General features: G+C 39.4%; 2 protein-coding genes across 2 annotated transcripts; both read left to right on the top strand.

Moving 5' to 3' along the window:
• Nucleotides 1–1,791: 1,791 nt before the first annotated feature.
• On the top strand, nt 1,792–5,128 carry LOC109973859 (tripartite motif-containing protein 16-like). The gene is given in 3 exon segments (XM_020623696.1): nt 1,792–1,905; nt 3,379–4,671; nt 4,673–5,128. Coding segments are annotated over 3 exon segments (1,863 nt in total).
• A 972-nt stretch (nt 5,129–6,100) lies between these two features.
• LOC109973864 (tripartite motif-containing protein 16-like) lies at nt 6,101–8,220 on the top strand. The gene has a single exon (XM_020623709.1). The coding sequence runs from the start codon at nt 6,184–6,186 to the stop codon at nt 7,819–7,821; it is 1,638 nt and encodes a 545-aa protein (XP_020479365.1). The 5' UTR covers nt 6,101–6,183; the 3' UTR covers nt 7,822–8,220.
• Nucleotides 8,221–18,222: the final 10,002 nt, after the last annotated feature.

The raw sequence follows: 18,222 nt of genomic DNA, 5'->3' as shown, positions 1-18,222 counted from the left end.
ACACATGACCATCAGCAAGACCCAACTCTTCATCAGGTGCCGAAGGTCTCTCCCTGTGAACACAGGAGAGGAACAATGACTCACTGAGGGTTGTTTTCATGGAGACAAACAGACAAACAGGTTCTTCATGACATCCTGAATGAGACCAGGGAGCATTTCCCCCAGTTTCGAAGGGAAACCACAAACTGGATGATTATACTGCTACAGCACAGTTCAATTCCTTCACAAAACATTTCTGTAAATATCTCAGTCCATGTGCTCACTAGGACTACAACTAATGCTTAGTTTGATTACTGATTATCCTGCACATGATTTTCTTATTTAATCAGTCAAAATATTATCTCCCAGTTTCTCCTGAAGTCCCAAGGTCACATCTTCAGTCAAAACCTAACAAATGCAGGTTCGAATCACAGTGCCTGCATGTCGACATGTTGAATTGTGGGCAAGACACTGAACTGGTGGTTAGAGCCATCAGTGTGAGATGGCGCCACAGATGGCTGCCTCTGTACTGTAAACAAATTCCTTGTGTGTAACATACTTGGCCAAACAAAGATGTTTATCCTAATTTCTAGGAGCATAATCCCCAGGACAGGATCTATAAAGACTTTCTCTGCGGTGAAACTGCTGATGCATCAGAGAAACACGACACTGCTGGTCTAAGATTTACTTTACAAGGTGACCATGGGCAGTGGTTAAACTGGGATTCATGAGGAAGGGGGGCCTTCGGGGGATGACACATGCAGTCTAGTGACCACATCTTAACATTCATAATATTATAAACACAGACCTATAATTTGCACGTTTTTGTTTTTTTCCAAATTGTGTGAAATGGCTAATAAAGATAGGTAATACAAGGTGAATTGGTTTAGTCTTGACTTCTGGTCGTGAGTGAAGTGTTGGGGGATGGGAAATCTGTTGATTGTCGGTTGCAAAAAAAAAAAAAAAATTCAAAAACTGTCTGATTTGTACAGTAGAGAGCTTGTGCAGGAAATCAAGAACTTCCCTCACCTGCCATCAAAAACCACCCACAAGCCTCCTTGAGCTCATCACTTTTCTGCAAGATAAGGATCTAACAGAGATCTACCCTAAATTTTGGACTGCTCTCAGGATTGCACTTAGACAAGCATCACAGAACAGACAGAAAGACCCAGGTTCAACTCAGCACGAGACATGGACGCAAGGACCCACAAAATTGCCAATGAAACAAAGTCAGACTCATTATAAACAACACAGAAAACAAAGAACGACAGGAGCAGCCTCTTGTTCAAGCTGAAATAGATTCTGAGGCTCTCAGGTCGTCTTGTCTCAGACTTTACTCCTTTTCTCATGTAAACGTGCCACTACAACAACGTAGAAGGAGGCTGCACCCAAACGTTTTCTGAATTCAAACTACATAAGGACTATGATGAAGTTGAACTACTCTATAAAATGCAGTGGTTCTTACAATTTGACTGTGGTTCAGTGTGTAGAGTGGTCGTCTCCCAACGAGTGACAGTGTTGGGGGATGGGAAATCTGTTGATTGTCGGTTGCAAAAAAAAAAAAAAAATTCAAAAACTGTCTGATTTGTACAGTAGAGAGCTTGTGCAGGAAATCAAGAACTTCCCTCACCTGCCATCAAAAACCACCCACAAGCCTCCTTGAGCTCATCACTTTTCTGCAAGATAAGGATCTAACAGATCCCTAAATTTTGGACTGCTCTCAGGATTGCACCTACTCTGCCGGTCACTGTGGCTCAAGCAGAGGGGAGCTTTTCAAAACTGAAGTTGATCAAGTCATACCTGAGGTCAACCATGTCTCAGGAATGGCTGACTGGCCTTGCTGTCATCAGTATCAATCACTCAATAGGGGAGCAGATTTCGTATGATGACATTATTGATGATTTTGCATCAAGGAAGGCCAGAAAGGTCAGATTTTAGTTTTAGTTTGTGTTTTCTGTTTTTATTGCAGTGTAATAATAAGCTTTTCTTTAGTGTGATTTGTGTGATGAAGGATTTGTGCTATTTAGAATATTTAATTCTATATTTTATTTGTATATTATCCTTAATGTTTTATATTATTGTTCTCTGCTCTTGTTATATTCTGATTGTACATATTTTTGACAGTTTTTTGTATACAGAGTATATTTATTTAAGTTCTGATAACTTATACTGTTTTGTGCAGAATTGTGGTTTTCAAATGTTCTGTTGAAGGATTTGTGCAATTGAGAAAGAAGTTTGTCTTACACTTATATTGCGCTCAGAGGGGGGTCTCGCCCGGGGAGTAATTCAATGTAGAACCACCACTGTTGTCAAGTTTCCTATTTTCACTAGATTCACCTTGAAAAGATGTAGACTAACATAACTGTATTCATCTGTAGGTCTGTCTGAACTTAGAGAAATGTAGAAACACTTTTAAAATAGCTTTAATATATATTCAGTAAATATATATACACAGTATAATCCATCTGCAGTGAGTTCACAGCAACATATTCCATCAGCACCACCTACAGGTCAGTAACAATCAACACCTGCTCTAATCAAACATGATATTATTAGCATATATGCTAGTATCAGGATCTGCTCCATTAGTTAGTTACTGATAAAGTTACTCATGTCCATCGCTGGACTTTCTTGCCTGGATTAAGATGTAATGGTGCACCTGTCAACATTTGTTCTAGAAAACACACCTGTCCACGGGACTGAGAGCCTCTGCATACGCTGCTCTTTAATACCTGCACTATAGATGAGCAGGAGACAGTTAGTCCTACACTGGACATCAGTTAAAGCTGGAACAATACTGGGGCATGTGCCCCAGTAAAAGGGGTCTAATGATGCCTTCTGCTCAGTCTACAAGTTTACACATTTTAATATACTCTACATTATTAATCAGACTCACATTATAATATCCTGTCTGATGTTTGCTTCACTGAAACAACTGTTTACACATCCAATGTGACCATAAGACATAGCTTATCTTCATTTCTTTGATGTGCTTAGTTAGGTACACAAAACAGGTTATACTGGAATGAGATCTTATTCAATCCTTTTTGTGACTTGTACTATTCAATAGCTACTGAATATTAATGAATTATTTTTTCCATGACTATAGACACTACACATAAGATTGCCAATTTTATACTGTGGCATAGCTCAAACACTATTAAATTCTATTGAAACGTCCCGCTGTTCAGTGGACAGACTGATTATATGCCATACAGATGGAGCAACTGGTTGTGTATTTTTCTTCATTGTGTTTTACCATGGGTTGGATATAATTTACATGCACATGCAATTCAAGTGTATCCAGTCATTCTTTTATTGTCTGTTACCTGTTGAAGTTTTCCTTCTTCCAATATTTACCTACCTGCAGATTCCTCTGTGTGCTCTTGGTAAACAAAGCACTTCCAAAGCATCAATGAGCACACGCCCACCAGGAATGCAAATGTTGCGTGTTACACACTCTACGCTTTAGCTAAAATTGCACAACAAGGACACCAGGAACAGAAGAAATCTTGCTGCGCCATCTGTCTGGATCTACTGAAGGATCCGGTGACTGTTCCCTGTGGGCACAACTACTGTATGAGCTGTATTCAAAGCCATTTGGATGAGGAAGATCAAAAGGAAACCCACAGCTGTCCTCTGTGCAGACAGACCTTCGTACTGAGGCCCACCCTGGTGAAGAACACCATGTTATCATATTTAGTGAAGAAGCTGAAGAAGACAGGAACAGCTTCAGCTGATCACTGCCATGCTGGACCTGGAGATGTGGCCTGCGATGTCTGCACTGAAAGAAAGCTGAAAGCTGTCAAGTCCTGTCTGCACTGTCTGGTCTCTTACTGTGAACAACACCTGCAGCCTCACTACAAATCTCCTGCCTTTGAAAAACACAAGCTGGTCAACCCTGCCAAGGGGCTTCAGGAGAACATCTGCTCTCGTCACAATGAGGTAATAAAGATTTTCTGCCGCACTGATCAGATGTATATCTGTTATCTCTGCTATATGGATGAACATAAAGGCCACAACATAGTCACATCTGAAGCCCAAGGGACTGACAGGCAGAAAGAGATTGAAGTGAGCTGGCAAAAAATCCAGCAGAGAATCCAGACCAGAGAGGAAGGTGTGAATGAGCTTCAGCAGCAGATAGAAACAATCGAACAATCTGCTGATCAAGCAGTGGAGGACAGTGAGATGATCATCAATAAACTGGTCCATTTTATCAAGGAAAAGGGTTCTGATGTGAAGCAGCAGATCAGATTATATAAGATAACTGAAGTGAGTCGAGCCAAAGAGCTTCAGGAGAAGCTGGAGCAGGAAATCACTGAACTAAGAAGGAAAGATCCTGAACTGCAGCAGCTCTCACACACAGAAAACCACGCTGAATTTCAACTCAGTTACTTGCTGCAGTTGCAACTCAGTGACTCTACAGACACACCAAGAACCAAAATCCATCCCGTGACACATTTTGAGGGTGTGCCATCAGCTCTGTCAAAGGTCAGCGATAAAGTACAGGACTTCCTTAGAGAGAAATGCAGCAAAGTCTCACTGTCATTGAGATCCGTGGATGTTTTGCTGCCACAAGAAGAGCCCAAGGGCAGAAATGAGTTTTTAAAATATTCATGTCAGCTCACACTGGATCCAAATACAGCCCACAAACACCTATATCTATCTGATGGGGACAGAATGGTGTCAGAGAGTTCAACATCAGACAGTGCCAGAAAGTTTAGTACCAGGAGACAGATTCCATGTTGAGCAGCAGGTTCTGAGTAAAGAGGCTTTGACTGGGCGTTGTTACTGGGAGGTGGAGTGGAGCGGGGAAGAAGTTTCAATAGCAGTGACATACAAAAATAATGAAGAATTGGATCAAAGTGGATTTGGAGAAAATAACAAGTCTTGGGCATTAGACTGTTTCGAAGACCGTTATAAATTCAGACATGACCAAGTTAAAACTCACATCTCAGGCCCTCAGTCTTCCAGAGTAGGAGTGTACCTGGATCACATGGCAGGTGTTCTGTCCTTCTACAGCGTCTCTGACACCATGACTCTCCTCTGCAGAGTCACGACCACATTCACTCAGCCAGTCTATGCTGGGATTTGGATTTGGAGGACTTTATTCAATCTGACCACTGCTAAGATTATTGAGTTAAAGTAGTTGATAGTTATTAAACAGACAACTGATGAGAATCTACTCAGCTAATTTTGAGTAAATTGATTTAGAATCTATCATTGTTGCTTATTTCTCTGTGAACTGGTATCTGTACAGTGCACTTCCCAGGAATCAAATGTCAGTCATACAGTGTGGGCAGGACTGTCACATGTTCTTTATGTCATATTGATGCAGTTTGATATTTTAAGAGGGTAAACCATATTGCTATTGCTCATGATAATCCCACAGTCCTTTTTGTGTGTAAAATCTACCCTGCTCTTTGGTTTATATAGTACAGTATATATTTACATTGTTGTTGTACCATTTTCTGCAGCTTAGGTTCCACTGTAGGATGCATTAATGGGCGTGACTAGTCTTTTTATCCCAATTGAGTTTCTCGGGTGTTTATTTCATTCCTTTCGATTTGTAGATATGCTCAGAAATGTGTTGTAAAGATCTAATCATTATCTGTTAATCAACACAAAATCATTTGTTATTTTCCTCAACAGTGCTGACACATGTGCTGATTGTTCCAACAGGATGTGTTGGTGTGTAAGGGCGTAGGCTTTGTTTTATCTGTGGTAGGGACAGACAGCCAAAAATAAAAGGGTATGTACTCTGTGTGTACCTGCTATCTGTCTATGTTTTTATATTCACATTCACACACATACATAAAGAGTCTGGCTGGCCCTGACTCTACAGTCAGTATATGTTTGGTGGTATAACTTGCCCGAAACCAAATTTGGATCATGATTTTCTTTCTTACATTAAACAGGTATTTTACATTTTTAAACAAATATGAGACAAATCCTGCAGTATTTTGTTTTTCCTACTGCTGTGATCATAGGTAACTTGATCCAAATCATGTGACACAGTCCGAGGGTTTCAGAGCCCTGCCCCCTTCATAGATCTGCCAGTGTACAGATGGGTGTAACCACTATACTGTGTAGTGTGAGAGCGGACCATCCCCACTCGGTGCAGATCAGTGCAGGAAATGAACTTGGCTCAGACTACAGCATATAACCGGAAGTGTTTGACTTTTACCGTGTCTGAGATAGGAAATGGCGCAGCCAGGCACTCAGCTGGATCAACAACAATTCTGCTGTTCCATCTGTCTGGATCTACTGAAGGATCCGGTGACTGTTCCCTGTGGGCACAGCTACTGTATGAGCTGTATTCAAAGCCATTTGGATGAGGAAGATCAAAAGGAAACCCACAGCTGTCCTCTGTGCAGACAGACCTTCGTACTGAGGCCCACCCTGGTGAAGAACACCATGTTATCAGATTTAATGGGGGAGCTGAAGAAGACAGGAACAGCTTCAGCTGATCACTGCCATGCTGGACCTGGAGATGTGGCCTGCGATGTCTGCACTGAAAGAAAGCTGAAAGCTGTCAAGTCCTGTCTGCACTGTCTGGTCTCTTACTGTGAACAACACCTGCAGCCTCACTACAAATCTCCTGCCTTTGAAAAACACAAGCTGGTCAACCCTGCCAAGGGGCTTCAGGAGAACATCTGCTCTCGTCACAATGAAGTAATAAAGATTTTCTGCCGCACTGATCAGATGTGTATCTGTTATCTCTGCTATATGGATGAACATAAAGGCCACAACACAGTCTCAGCTGCAACAGAGATGGCTGAGAGGCAGAAAGAGATTGAAGTGAGCTGGCAAAAAATTCAGCAGAGAATCCAGACCAGAGAGGAAGATATGAAGGTGCTTCGGCAGCAGGTGGAGGCGATCAATACCTGTGCTAATAATGCAATGAGAGAGAGCGAGAAGATCATCAATCAACTGAAGCAGCAGATCAGATCTCGTCAGATAGCTGAAGTGAGTCGAGCCAAAGAGCTTCAGGAGAAGCTGGAGCAGGAAATCGTTGAACTAAGGAGGAAAGATGCTGAACTGCAGCAGCTCTCACACACAGAGGACCACACTGAATTTTTGAACAAATGCCCCTCACTGTCACAACTTACTGAATCAAGCAACTCTCCCAGTGTCAGTATCCATGCACAGCCATATTTTGAGGAAGTGAAAGGAGCTGTTTCTGAAGCCAGAGATAAATTACAGGATGTTCTTATCGAGGAATTGAGCAAAATCTCACTGACAGAGATTGGCGCGGATGTCTTCCTGCCACAGCAAGAGCCCAAGAGCAGAGAAGATTTCTTAAAATATGCACAACAAGTCACACTGGATCCAAATACAGCACATAAACATCTGTACATTGAGGTGAGGAGCGTGAGATTTTCATATGACAACATGGACCTGCCTGAACACCCAAACAGATTTACTCTCTGGCCTCAGGTTTTGTGCCGTGAGACTCTGACTGGACGGTGTTACTGGGAGGTGGAGTGGGACGGGAACATTTTTATATCAATGGCATACAAGAACATCAGCAGAAATGGAATTGAAAGTACATTTGGAAACAATCACAAATCTTGGGCATTAAAATGCTCCAAAAATGGTTTTACTAACCGTTATGAGTTCAGACATAATAACATCCAAACTTCCATCTCAGGCCCTCAGTCCTCGACAGTAGGCATGTACCTGGATCACAGGGTGGGCGTTCTGTCCTTCTACAGCATCAGTGACATGACTCTGCTCCACAGAGTCGAGACCACATTCACTCAGCCACTCTGTCCAGGACTTGCTGTTTATAATGGATCTTACGCTGTGTTCCTAAACACAGGAAACAAAAGAAGATGACTGAAAAAGAAGATATGTCCCATTGGACAGGTCATTTCCATCGTACCGCAGAGGACCAGCATTTCCCAACCTTTTTGATTTTTTTATGCCTTGCAACACAGCAGTGTGTGGTTTATCTTGTCATGTTTAAAAGTTGCCAGCAGTTCCACCAAAAACGGAATTTCCCGCTGAACCTCTTAGATGGCTGCATTATTAACTCAAACCTTCAGAGGGCAAATGATTTTAATACACAAAAGAAAAATGAAAAACAATGACTACTTGTTGCCTTAACTACAGCTAACATATTTTTCTTGTGCTTTATAATTGAGCTTGGTCAAATTAGTCTAATTTTATATCATGCATGCAGCGTGATATTTGCATTCATGTCTCTGATTGTGTACGACTGGAAGCAAATAAGGAGCACAGTTAAAGAAAAGCAGTATGTGTGTCTCAATTTTACACAAAATAAACTATTTTATTAATGATAATAATAATGTTTGCTTATTTTGTCATAGTACTAGGGGCTTAATTTACTTTCTGGGCTTTGTGTTGTGTTAAATTAAACCCCTTCTGGAGAATCACAATTTTTATTTTTTGGCATATTATGTTTTATTAATTGAAGTTTGAACTTTTGCTGTTTAAATGCAATAATATTTGCAATAGTGGCAGTATTGCAAACATGAACCCTATCAAGTTAAATCAAGAAATAGTCAGTCTAACAAAGAAAATATAATTTGTTGTAATATATACTGGTCACAAGTTTATTCTTAAGTGTTGTGAATTGATGTCAACAATGGTTTGAGGAGCTCCAGGTGTCTCCTGGTGCAGTTAGTGAGCAGCAGATGGCAGCATTACAGCACAGAGTCAGAGGAAGGACATTCTAACAAAGAAAAAAAAACATCTTCAAAATGCATGATGAGGAGATGATGAAAATATTCTAAATAATTATAAATATACAGTATAAACTTGATAAAATTCTTTTGTAGAAATATTGTATTTTGAGGTTGATTCAGATTTCCACTGTCTGAGAAACTCACAAATAATCTAACAGCAGAACATAAACATTCTATAGTGCTTCCACACATACAGTTAAAACTTGGTTAATATATCCTCTAGATTGTTATGATTGATATGAATAGTATTGCCAAACTAGTATGATCTTGTCAACATTCATTTCAAGGGGAAATGCCTCATGGGCTTTGTTCTGGCATACTTCAGGATATTTCTTATCATGAAAAAGTGTGTGTGAAGCTGAAGTGATGCAGATCTGCTGTTGGCTGATTCAATGCTTGAAGGGTGGTATTATAGGTAGACAAAAAAATAACATTCTGACACATAATTTGAAGTGTAGGAGCAATTTTAGAAAATGGATATACTTGTGCGCTAATGAAGATGTAATGTTGAAACCTCATAGTTGTAATCATTTCACTCTGGGGGGAGTATTCATTTTTAAAATGTAACCTACTATACATTATTAATCCGAATGGTGAAATTCCTTACTGATAGCAATGCTGTTAGAGGACCAGGGGTTCACTGTCTTGCCCAAGGACACTTCAACACTTGGACTGGGGAGATCGGGAATCAAACCACCAACCTTCTAGTTGGGTGTTGTCTGCTCTACCTCCTGAACAACAGCCGCATGGTTTTGGCTTTTTACCTTCACACCTCAATAAACTACTGCTTTGTGGCTTTCATTTCTACAGTGGTGAAAGCTCCCTATGTGAAATAACACATCTTTATACTAAAGCTGTGACAAACAAAACAGCAAAAGGGGAACAAATCTCAGAACACGTGAGCCACCAAACCATAAATATCTTCACGACCTCAAATAGAAAAACTACTCCATTTATGAAGAAAAGGAGAGTAGAATTACTCTTTCATAGTCTTTTGGGAACTAAATGCTCACAGTGTGCAGGAAATTTAATCTTTTTCCCCACACGACTGCATTTTCATACACACCCACTCACTGGGTGTGCATTAGATAACACTTTAAAATGGCAACATTTTGTTCAAGTAAACAGATACTCATGCACAAATGAAATTTACAACACTACATTATAATAGAAGTGAAAGCCAGGGAGCAAAAAATTAAAGGGTTTTTTCCCCCTTCCTTTTCTCTTTCGCTGTGTGATAGCTGCAGCTATTGTTTTGGCTTCATAAGCCATTTAATGCTACTGACTTTCTTGACCACATCTTCTTTCTGTGTTGTCTTGGTTGAGCTCTGTGTGTGTCCGGGCCTGTTGTCTCAGCTCTCTTAAGTTGTTTAGAGTTGCTACCACCTGCTGGTTCCGGGAAAGACATGCTGACCTTTTGTCTGTGCCAGCAAATGGTCATAGAGTTTAGAAGGATGCCCTGGAGCCTATGAAATCTATTACATACAAATGCCACATTTTCTAGAGGCTGGGGTAGGGAACTGTTGACCTCCACCCACATGACAACAGTGGAGCACTTTTGGAAATAAATGCAAACAAAACAAACTAATACCAGATACACATCTACTCTTCCACCAGCTGCTGAGCCTCATGTTAAAGAGGTCATGCATGGTTTAATATGATGGGAGGGGTTATTGTAGCTTCTGGTCCAAATCACTTATGATTGGATCAAACTTATGACAGTAACATCAGTCTTCTAGGTAGTTAAATCAAATTTCCTCTGTATCAAATAAATAAATACAATCTGCATTTACTATTCTACTTGATAGAATAAAATTGATACACCAGCGTTTCCCCTAAAATGACTAATAAATAAACAGCATACATACAAAAGCTCTAAAATGTTGCTTGTGATGTCATGGTAGTGTGATGGGTTTAGGATGTATCTTGTGTTCCTTTGCAGAGTTGACTGTAGTTTTGTTAGATGCTGTTAGGCATTCCTTTGCAGAGTTGACTGTAGTTTTGCTAGATGCAGTTAGGTGCATGAAATGATAAAACAGTATATCAGCATGTGGATGTGAGATCAGCAGCTTTGAACAACGGCAAACATTTATGAAGAGACACAGAGCTTGTTGCCACTACCAGATATTTGGCACAATCTTATTAACAATATCCTCCTCAAATCAAACTGGAAGTTCTTAAAAAGATATTAGCCAGGAATGAGTCAGTCTCTATAGATATAATACATACTTTCGTCAAATGTGAACAACAGAACTTGAGTGGCAACCACTTGTCTGTGCATATATGCTGTAAAATGTAAGTATATCATGAGCCTAAACTGCCCATTTTATTCTTTCTGCACAATGTATTATGGTAGTATACTGTATAGTGGTACTACATTGAATTTTATAGTGAATTATTTTAGGACCAGCCTTTCTTAAGTCCTGAAATGTGATGTACCAGTGATAAGTGTCATATCTCATTCTTTAACCAAGCTAAAACAATGATTATCATGTTATCATTTAACAGCAATAGCTCTGATGTGGCCTGTGGCTAATCCTCATGCTAAACTGTGAATGCTAACATTGTTATTATTTGGAACGAAATGACAAATTGTTAAAATTTTACTTTCAAATACGGTGGTAGAAACTTGTTTATCCTAAAATACATACAGCAAGCACTGACAACTGAATGTTAATTGAACAGATTCCAGATTTAATTTAATGTCAGCTTTTATTTTGTAGGGGCAAGAACTTCTGCTCCCAGTACATATTTGATCATAAGATATTTATTGCATCTGCCCTGGACGATACCTGGAAAGCGCTCACTCCCTCTCTCCTCTCTGCTACCTAAATAGGAAACTTTCTAGGATGTGAAGAGGAGGCGGAGAGGAGATGCCACTGCTGCTGATGAAGTCTCTGTTGAAGACGGATGCTGTTGTTGAGTGTCAACAAAGTCAGCCCATCTGAGTGAGATGGAAATGAGATGCTGTCAGGTGAAACTCTGACGCATCCTCTCTCATTAGAGAAACCATCTGTGCATGTGTTTGTGTGTGTGAGGGGATGGCGGGGGGATTCCAGGAACTTTGGATACACTCCCTGACGAAGATGCTAATAGCTGCACTAATAGTTGAAAAACTGTGTCATTAGCTCTGCTTAGCATACTGGCCAGGTGGACTCCTAGTCTTGGCCCACAACATGCACACATATGCACTCAAACACACTCACACCAGCACATACTGGGTATTGTTTTGAAACTCTAGCACCAGTCAACATCCCCAGTGGGCCCACTGGTTTGTCAGTAATCAGTAATGAAACTCTAGCAGGTCACATGTTAGTGTTGAAATGCCCCCTTCTTGGTCCACCCATTGGGTCCTGATCAGCCACACACCCTGTCCGTCACACACACACACACACACACGTGCACATAATCATATCTCTGTTACTCCAAGTCACGCTGTGGAGATCCGTCACTCAGCAGGGGAAGCCATGTGCTCTCCCCCAGGCTGCAGAGGGGGTCACTGGGTATCCAGGACTTCACTGGTAGGATTAGAGGCCGTGTTAGAGAGCACCCATCACCAAAAGGTCATGGCTTTAGTGTTTGTAACAGTTAAACCTCCTCCATCAACTCCTGAACCTTTACCTGCACACTCACTCAATGAATATGTCAGCCTCATATATTTAAGTGATGTAACTCACCCTAAAGTAGCCATGCTGGGGGAGCTACGTTGTGCATGTGTGCAGAGTCATAGCTGCCTGTAAAAACACTGAGGTCTTATCTTCAGTTTGTCGGAGTTTCTGAGTTTGCCAGTGTCTAACTTGACATGAAATTTTTGGACATATTTATTTGATTTTGCAGTGAAATTGTGCCTTTAGGACAATCATGGATATGTCATTAAACCCCTACAGAGAAGGTCTAATCAAGTACAATAAGTCAAAATACCTGTTGGAGCATACCATCAGTGAGGGCTTAGAGGCTAGTCGTGTTTTTAGACTCAGCAGTACCTTAAATCCTGCATTTATTGTGAGATACTGTATGTTATGTTTAATGTGTTAACAGCTGCTAATTTACAGCACATATTCAGCATATATAGAGCAACATTAACATTCATCTAGAGTTTTCCCTCCTGGAAAATGTAAGTCCAATATTTATTGTCCTTATATTTATTTTTTGTCTCTTATCAACCTCTGTGGGAAATATCAGGCTCTTTATCTGATATTTTTAATGTAGTTGTAGCATTTTGGTTGACCACACTCAATTTATTGTAGCTACGAGTAAGAAAATGAATGAATAATTAAAATTCCCTGACAGACTATAGCTGTGAAGGCCCACTCACACCTGTCTTTGGAAAATGCCTCTGAAAGCTTGATGGTGAAGCGCTAACTAGCCTACTGCTAAGGCTTGATGCTAAATTACTGTAGCTAACTACTAACACCAGTCAGCCAGGGTGATGCTAGTGCTACTCAGTCACCAGTAGCTCTTCAGATCTGATTTGTATTTTCTCTGTACTTGACCATTCACTCCCTTTTGGCACTTTCTTCTCAGAATTGTACACTATTTTATTCAAGAAAGTTATTCAGAAAGAGAGAAGCCCTGAGGCTAGCAAACAGTCAGTCGGGTCATTAGTTTGGCTAAAAAAATGATATTACAGCACTGCTAATAAGTGGTGATAGCTTTCTCCATTTCACACTCTCAGTGCCCTCAAATATTACTGTCAGGATGGCAAATTTGTGTTTTGCACATGCTTGATTTTGCGGTAAAACTTTGCCATTTTATATGCTGGTGTCACCTGATTTTAGGAGAGTTGGGCAGAATACACCTGAGGGGTTGAAGCTTTAAAGGCCAATAATATCTTTAAGGCAGAATATTTAAACATGTATTTATTTTTTGAAAGTTTATTTTATTTTGCGAGCGGTTTCTTTCTTCCAAGGATTTGCAAATTGGCTCCCTGTCAGGTAACAAGTAATGAAAGATGATCTGTTTCTTTGGGCTTGGATCATTCCATGGTTATGGAATACTAGCGTTCCAAAAAAAAAAATCACAGTTTCAGAAGTCACAGTCTTTGTCCACACAAATTACTGAGTAGAAATTTTGTCAAGACAAAATAAGAAAGAATGAAATGACAACTTTAAGTGTTATTGCACTGTTAAAAGATAGCAAGAAAGCAATCTCACTTCAAGTCATTCCTCTCTTCTTTTAATTAAAAAAATCATTGACAATGAAAGAAAGCCAATACAGCAAATTAGAAATTTATTAAAATTAATTTAACTTAATACAACGGGTTAAAAGCAAATGTATATTCTTACAAATGCAATGAACAAATGTAGGATAGGGGTATTAAAAATATTGCCTCCCTTTACTTTTTAACATCAAATAGGTTATGTTGCATTAAAGGTAGTAGTTTATTTATTGAGTTAGAAGAAGAAACCAGACAAACAAATCTGGAAGCCACTCTGCTGTGTGTCCTCTCAGCTGATTGCCTTGCATGACCAAAGTGGACTTTGTATTGTTTTGACAGTTGGACTTTGGGATGCTGGAGCAGTCACCTGAGCTGAATAAACACAGTTTGTCATTGTCTGAAAAACCTCTCATCTGCAAAACAAGCTTCAGGATTGAGGAAACAAATGATTGTTTTTTTTCATTGACACCCACCTTTTTACCAGGTTTCAGGGGCCAAAGGGTCATGAAAGGCAATAAAACACATGAATGATTATCAGTTTGGTCGAGCAAAACAAGTCTACAGTCATGTGGTCTGGTTCCAGGATGACAGACGTTTGTGTACTTCATTCTTTCATAATGCAGCGAGTGATATTGTTTATATGATTGGATTTCTTTTTTATCTGAAGCGTGGGAGAATAGAGTACACAAATGGGCACTAAAATAATCATATCAGAAGAACCATAAAGAATCATATCAGAAAAGTATCTTCACACATAACACCAGTTCTTCCACATGGAAAGTCAGTGAAATGAAACCCAGACTATGCAGAATGTGCTGCCTTAGTAGGAATGAAGCGATGTCAGCCATCCCTTTACAGTAAAGAGCATAACCAAGCCTATTCACTTCAAGTTTGTATAACCTAATGGGACTATCTCAAAAGTTCTTCCTAAACGTGAGTTCGCAGGGCAGACGTTCCCAAATGCCAACATTTACTAGTAATTACTTGCATTTTGAGAGAATGAAGGTTGTGCAACATCCAAGATGTTGATAAAGATCTACAGTATATTTGAAGCATATACCTGAAGAAACAAAATCATTAGGGCACAGATTAGGGCCAGGGTTCAGTTTTACACTTTAAAGCATTAATTTAACATTTCTGAAAAACATAGTCACAGCTTCAACACTGGATGCTGCGAGAAGCCAAATTCTCACCCCAAGTCCTCTAATACGAACATTAAGACACTATTTTATATTTTTACATTATTATACAGTATTTTATATGCTCAATATAACATAGCCATTAATGTAAAAGCTATTTATAGCTTTGTCTGTTATGGAGTTGCATTCTCTATCTGCGCTAGGAGGAGTTTTTCTTCCACTATTCTATGTTATGCTAAGGCTGGGACATGACTTAAATCTTGAATTTATGTCTTGAAAAGAAACGTATTTCACAAAATGTCAAACCTTTTCTTTAAATGTATTAACTGTCAGCATGATAACATGCTACGTTACATATTAGTCATCAGCACGTTATCCTCCAATACTCGTTAACATCCTAACGTTAGCTTTCAGTGCTGACAAGTACAGCTCGACTTGATGATAGTTGAACAGTTGAACAGCTTTGACAATGTAAAGTTGAGTCTGAAATGTCCTAGTGTGCCCACCATGCAAAGTACAAACCCTTCAAATTTAGGCGGCAACATATTTTCTCTGGTCCAGGGCATGAGTAACATTTTTTCTCAACAATTAGAAGAACTATGCATTCATTTACCGAGACTGAACAGTTAAAAAATGTAGCAGACGACAGAAGTTATTTAATTTGTATATTATACTCCTCCAAGTACTGTACTGAGGTAATGCTTTCTGCTAATCAAAGCAAGTTTCTGACCATTTAAAAAAGTCATTCTGCCAAAATGCTTTAGTCACAGGCACTGTGATAAGCAAATCATGAACACACAAAGATTAACATTTCTGCTACGCTGACACCATTACAAAATCTCTTGATTCCAGTGACGTCAAAGCTCTCAGACATAAGTGATTGACTCGTCTTGTTCATGTTACGAAAATGAACTGTTGAGTAATATTAGTATCAAACTGTGATAAACAAGACAGCGGAGACCACTGTGTTTACATGAACACATTTTTATTGCAATAGCTCTATCGAAAGCAAAAAAGTTTTGATAAATATAAACACTATGCTGATAATCGCCTCTTGAGTACCCCTTCTACCCCTTTCCCTCCATGAGGAAAAATGAACGAAAGAGAGAAGGAGGCAAAACAAATGGGGGATGGGGGGGGGCACCGTGCGAGGTGCTGATCATAACATGAAAAAAGTGACAACTTGAGTTTTCCCTATTTACAGGAGGATTTCCAATTCCACCAGTTTTCTTTTTTATAGGTCATAAGTTGCTGAAAAATAATGCACATACGAAGGATACACACCTCCACAGTATTTTTTTAAACTCTTTCTCGTTCCTGTAAAGCTAATAAACAACAGCATTCAACTTGAAAAATAAGAACACAGGTAGCAGGGAAGAGTGGGTTTCGCTTTCCCAAACCTCTGCTGAAATCCTCTGAGGTTTCGGAAAGATTTTGGGGGTAAAAAAAAAGATCAGACCTGCGCCTGGCAATGAACACCATCATCCTCACTACTATAGTTTCCATCAATGACATTTCCAACTGTTAACTGTACTACAGAGCAGCAAATAAATTGTAATATACTTACAAAAAAAAAGCAGGCTGATGTTGTAACTCATTTCTTTATAAAAATAACTGCAAAATGTCTATGTACGCTTAAAAAAAATACTACCCTTGTATAACGTTTTCAGAGAAACAAGGCCAGATGCCCTGACACAATACAACAAAAAAGGAGTTTTCCCTCTGTAAACTACAATATAAAATAAATCAAAGGATTAGGGGGAAAAGGAAAGAACATTTGCATAATGATGCAGTACCCCCTAAGTCTTCTCTGCCAGGATTATATATATATTACGTAGGTTTCGTTTCTTTCTCATTTCTCCACCCTAATAAGAAAAATTCACAACTGCTCATTTTCAACATCAGAATCTGTAACATTGATGACAGTTTTGAGGTTGAACTGTTGCCAAAACTAATACAAATTCTGGGTAAATTAATTCAGATATGACAAAAATGAAACAGGGTAAAGTTAAACATGAAGGCAATCAGACATGAATGACAGATTTTGAATAATGCTTTAGATAAATTAAAGGGGATTTTTCCAAAATCTTCCAAAAATCTAACATTTTGCAATAACATAAAAAAAAAAAAAACTCCCAAAAGCAACACATCGCCGTCACATCGCCGTAGCATACTAAGTACACAAAACATTTTCCAAACGTAAAAAACTAAATGTTCTTGTTTATCTCAGGTCGTTGTGGCCTAATATTCAAATTATTCTTTGTTCAAAGGGCAAGAGGGAGGCAAATGAAAACCTTAAATTGTTCATAATGTATGTTTAAGACATCACAGGCATAAAATCTTTACTTTTAAATCAGAGCATTTAAAACATGGATCTGCTTCAGTTCCAATCGTAACCTCCAAAGACAGGAAACCACAGCTTTCCTTTATCTCTTATCCTCCTGACACGAAGAACATGCTCTGTCATTGGAGGGAGGGGAAGGAGGATCATTTTTTGGACATTATCTTTAAGCAGGCTACCTCATGTCTTGGGCTAGGATATGGAAAGTTTTGGTGATTACAGCCAAAGGTCAGAGAGCTGGTATATAAATCAGTCTTAACAGGTCAATCAATGAAAGCTCTAACATAAGATCAGTTACTTGCCTTGATGCAGTAAACTACAGCCACCTGGTACCATCAAGATGAGATATATATTTTGATTATCGATTAGTCGTTTAAGGCATTTATCAAGCAAAACTCCAAATGTATCCAAAAAAATAACATTATGCAAAGACAATAATGACAGAACACAAGTACATATGACAGAAAGCCTTTCAGAACTTCAGGGCCAGAACACTGGTTTTAGCTGATTTGCCAACAGATTGAAGTAACAATGAAATCTGTTTTTGTAAGATGAGACTTTTGATTGGTAAAAACAAATCTTCTGAACCAGTTTTCCATGGAGTCAAACTTGTGCCAGATAAATTTCTTTCAAAGAACATGGAGTACCAGATGTACTGAGTTCACTGCACCTACGCAGCAAATAGAAATCAAGCAATTTTTAACTTTACGTCTGACAGTGCAACGAAAAACCTGCCCATGCTGCCCTCCAAAAAGGCTAAACCAGACAATTATTTGGAGATATGTCCGCTCTGTTCCTCCCTCCCTGCTCACCATCCCTGCTGTGCAAGACGCTACAAAGATGACAATAATGCATCCCACACAAAAGCACAGTGAGAGTGACAGGCCTTCA

This window comes from Monopterus albus, unplaced genomic scaffold (genome assembly GCF_001952655.1).
Source record: "Monopterus albus unplaced genomic scaffold, M_albus_1.0 scaffold308.1, whole genome shotgun sequence".
NCBI lineage: Eukaryota > Metazoa > Chordata > Actinopteri > Synbranchiformes > Synbranchidae > Monopterus > Monopterus albus.
The sequence above is the reverse complement of the archived record's forward strand: the minus strand, read 5'-3'. Positions and strand labels throughout refer to the sequence as shown.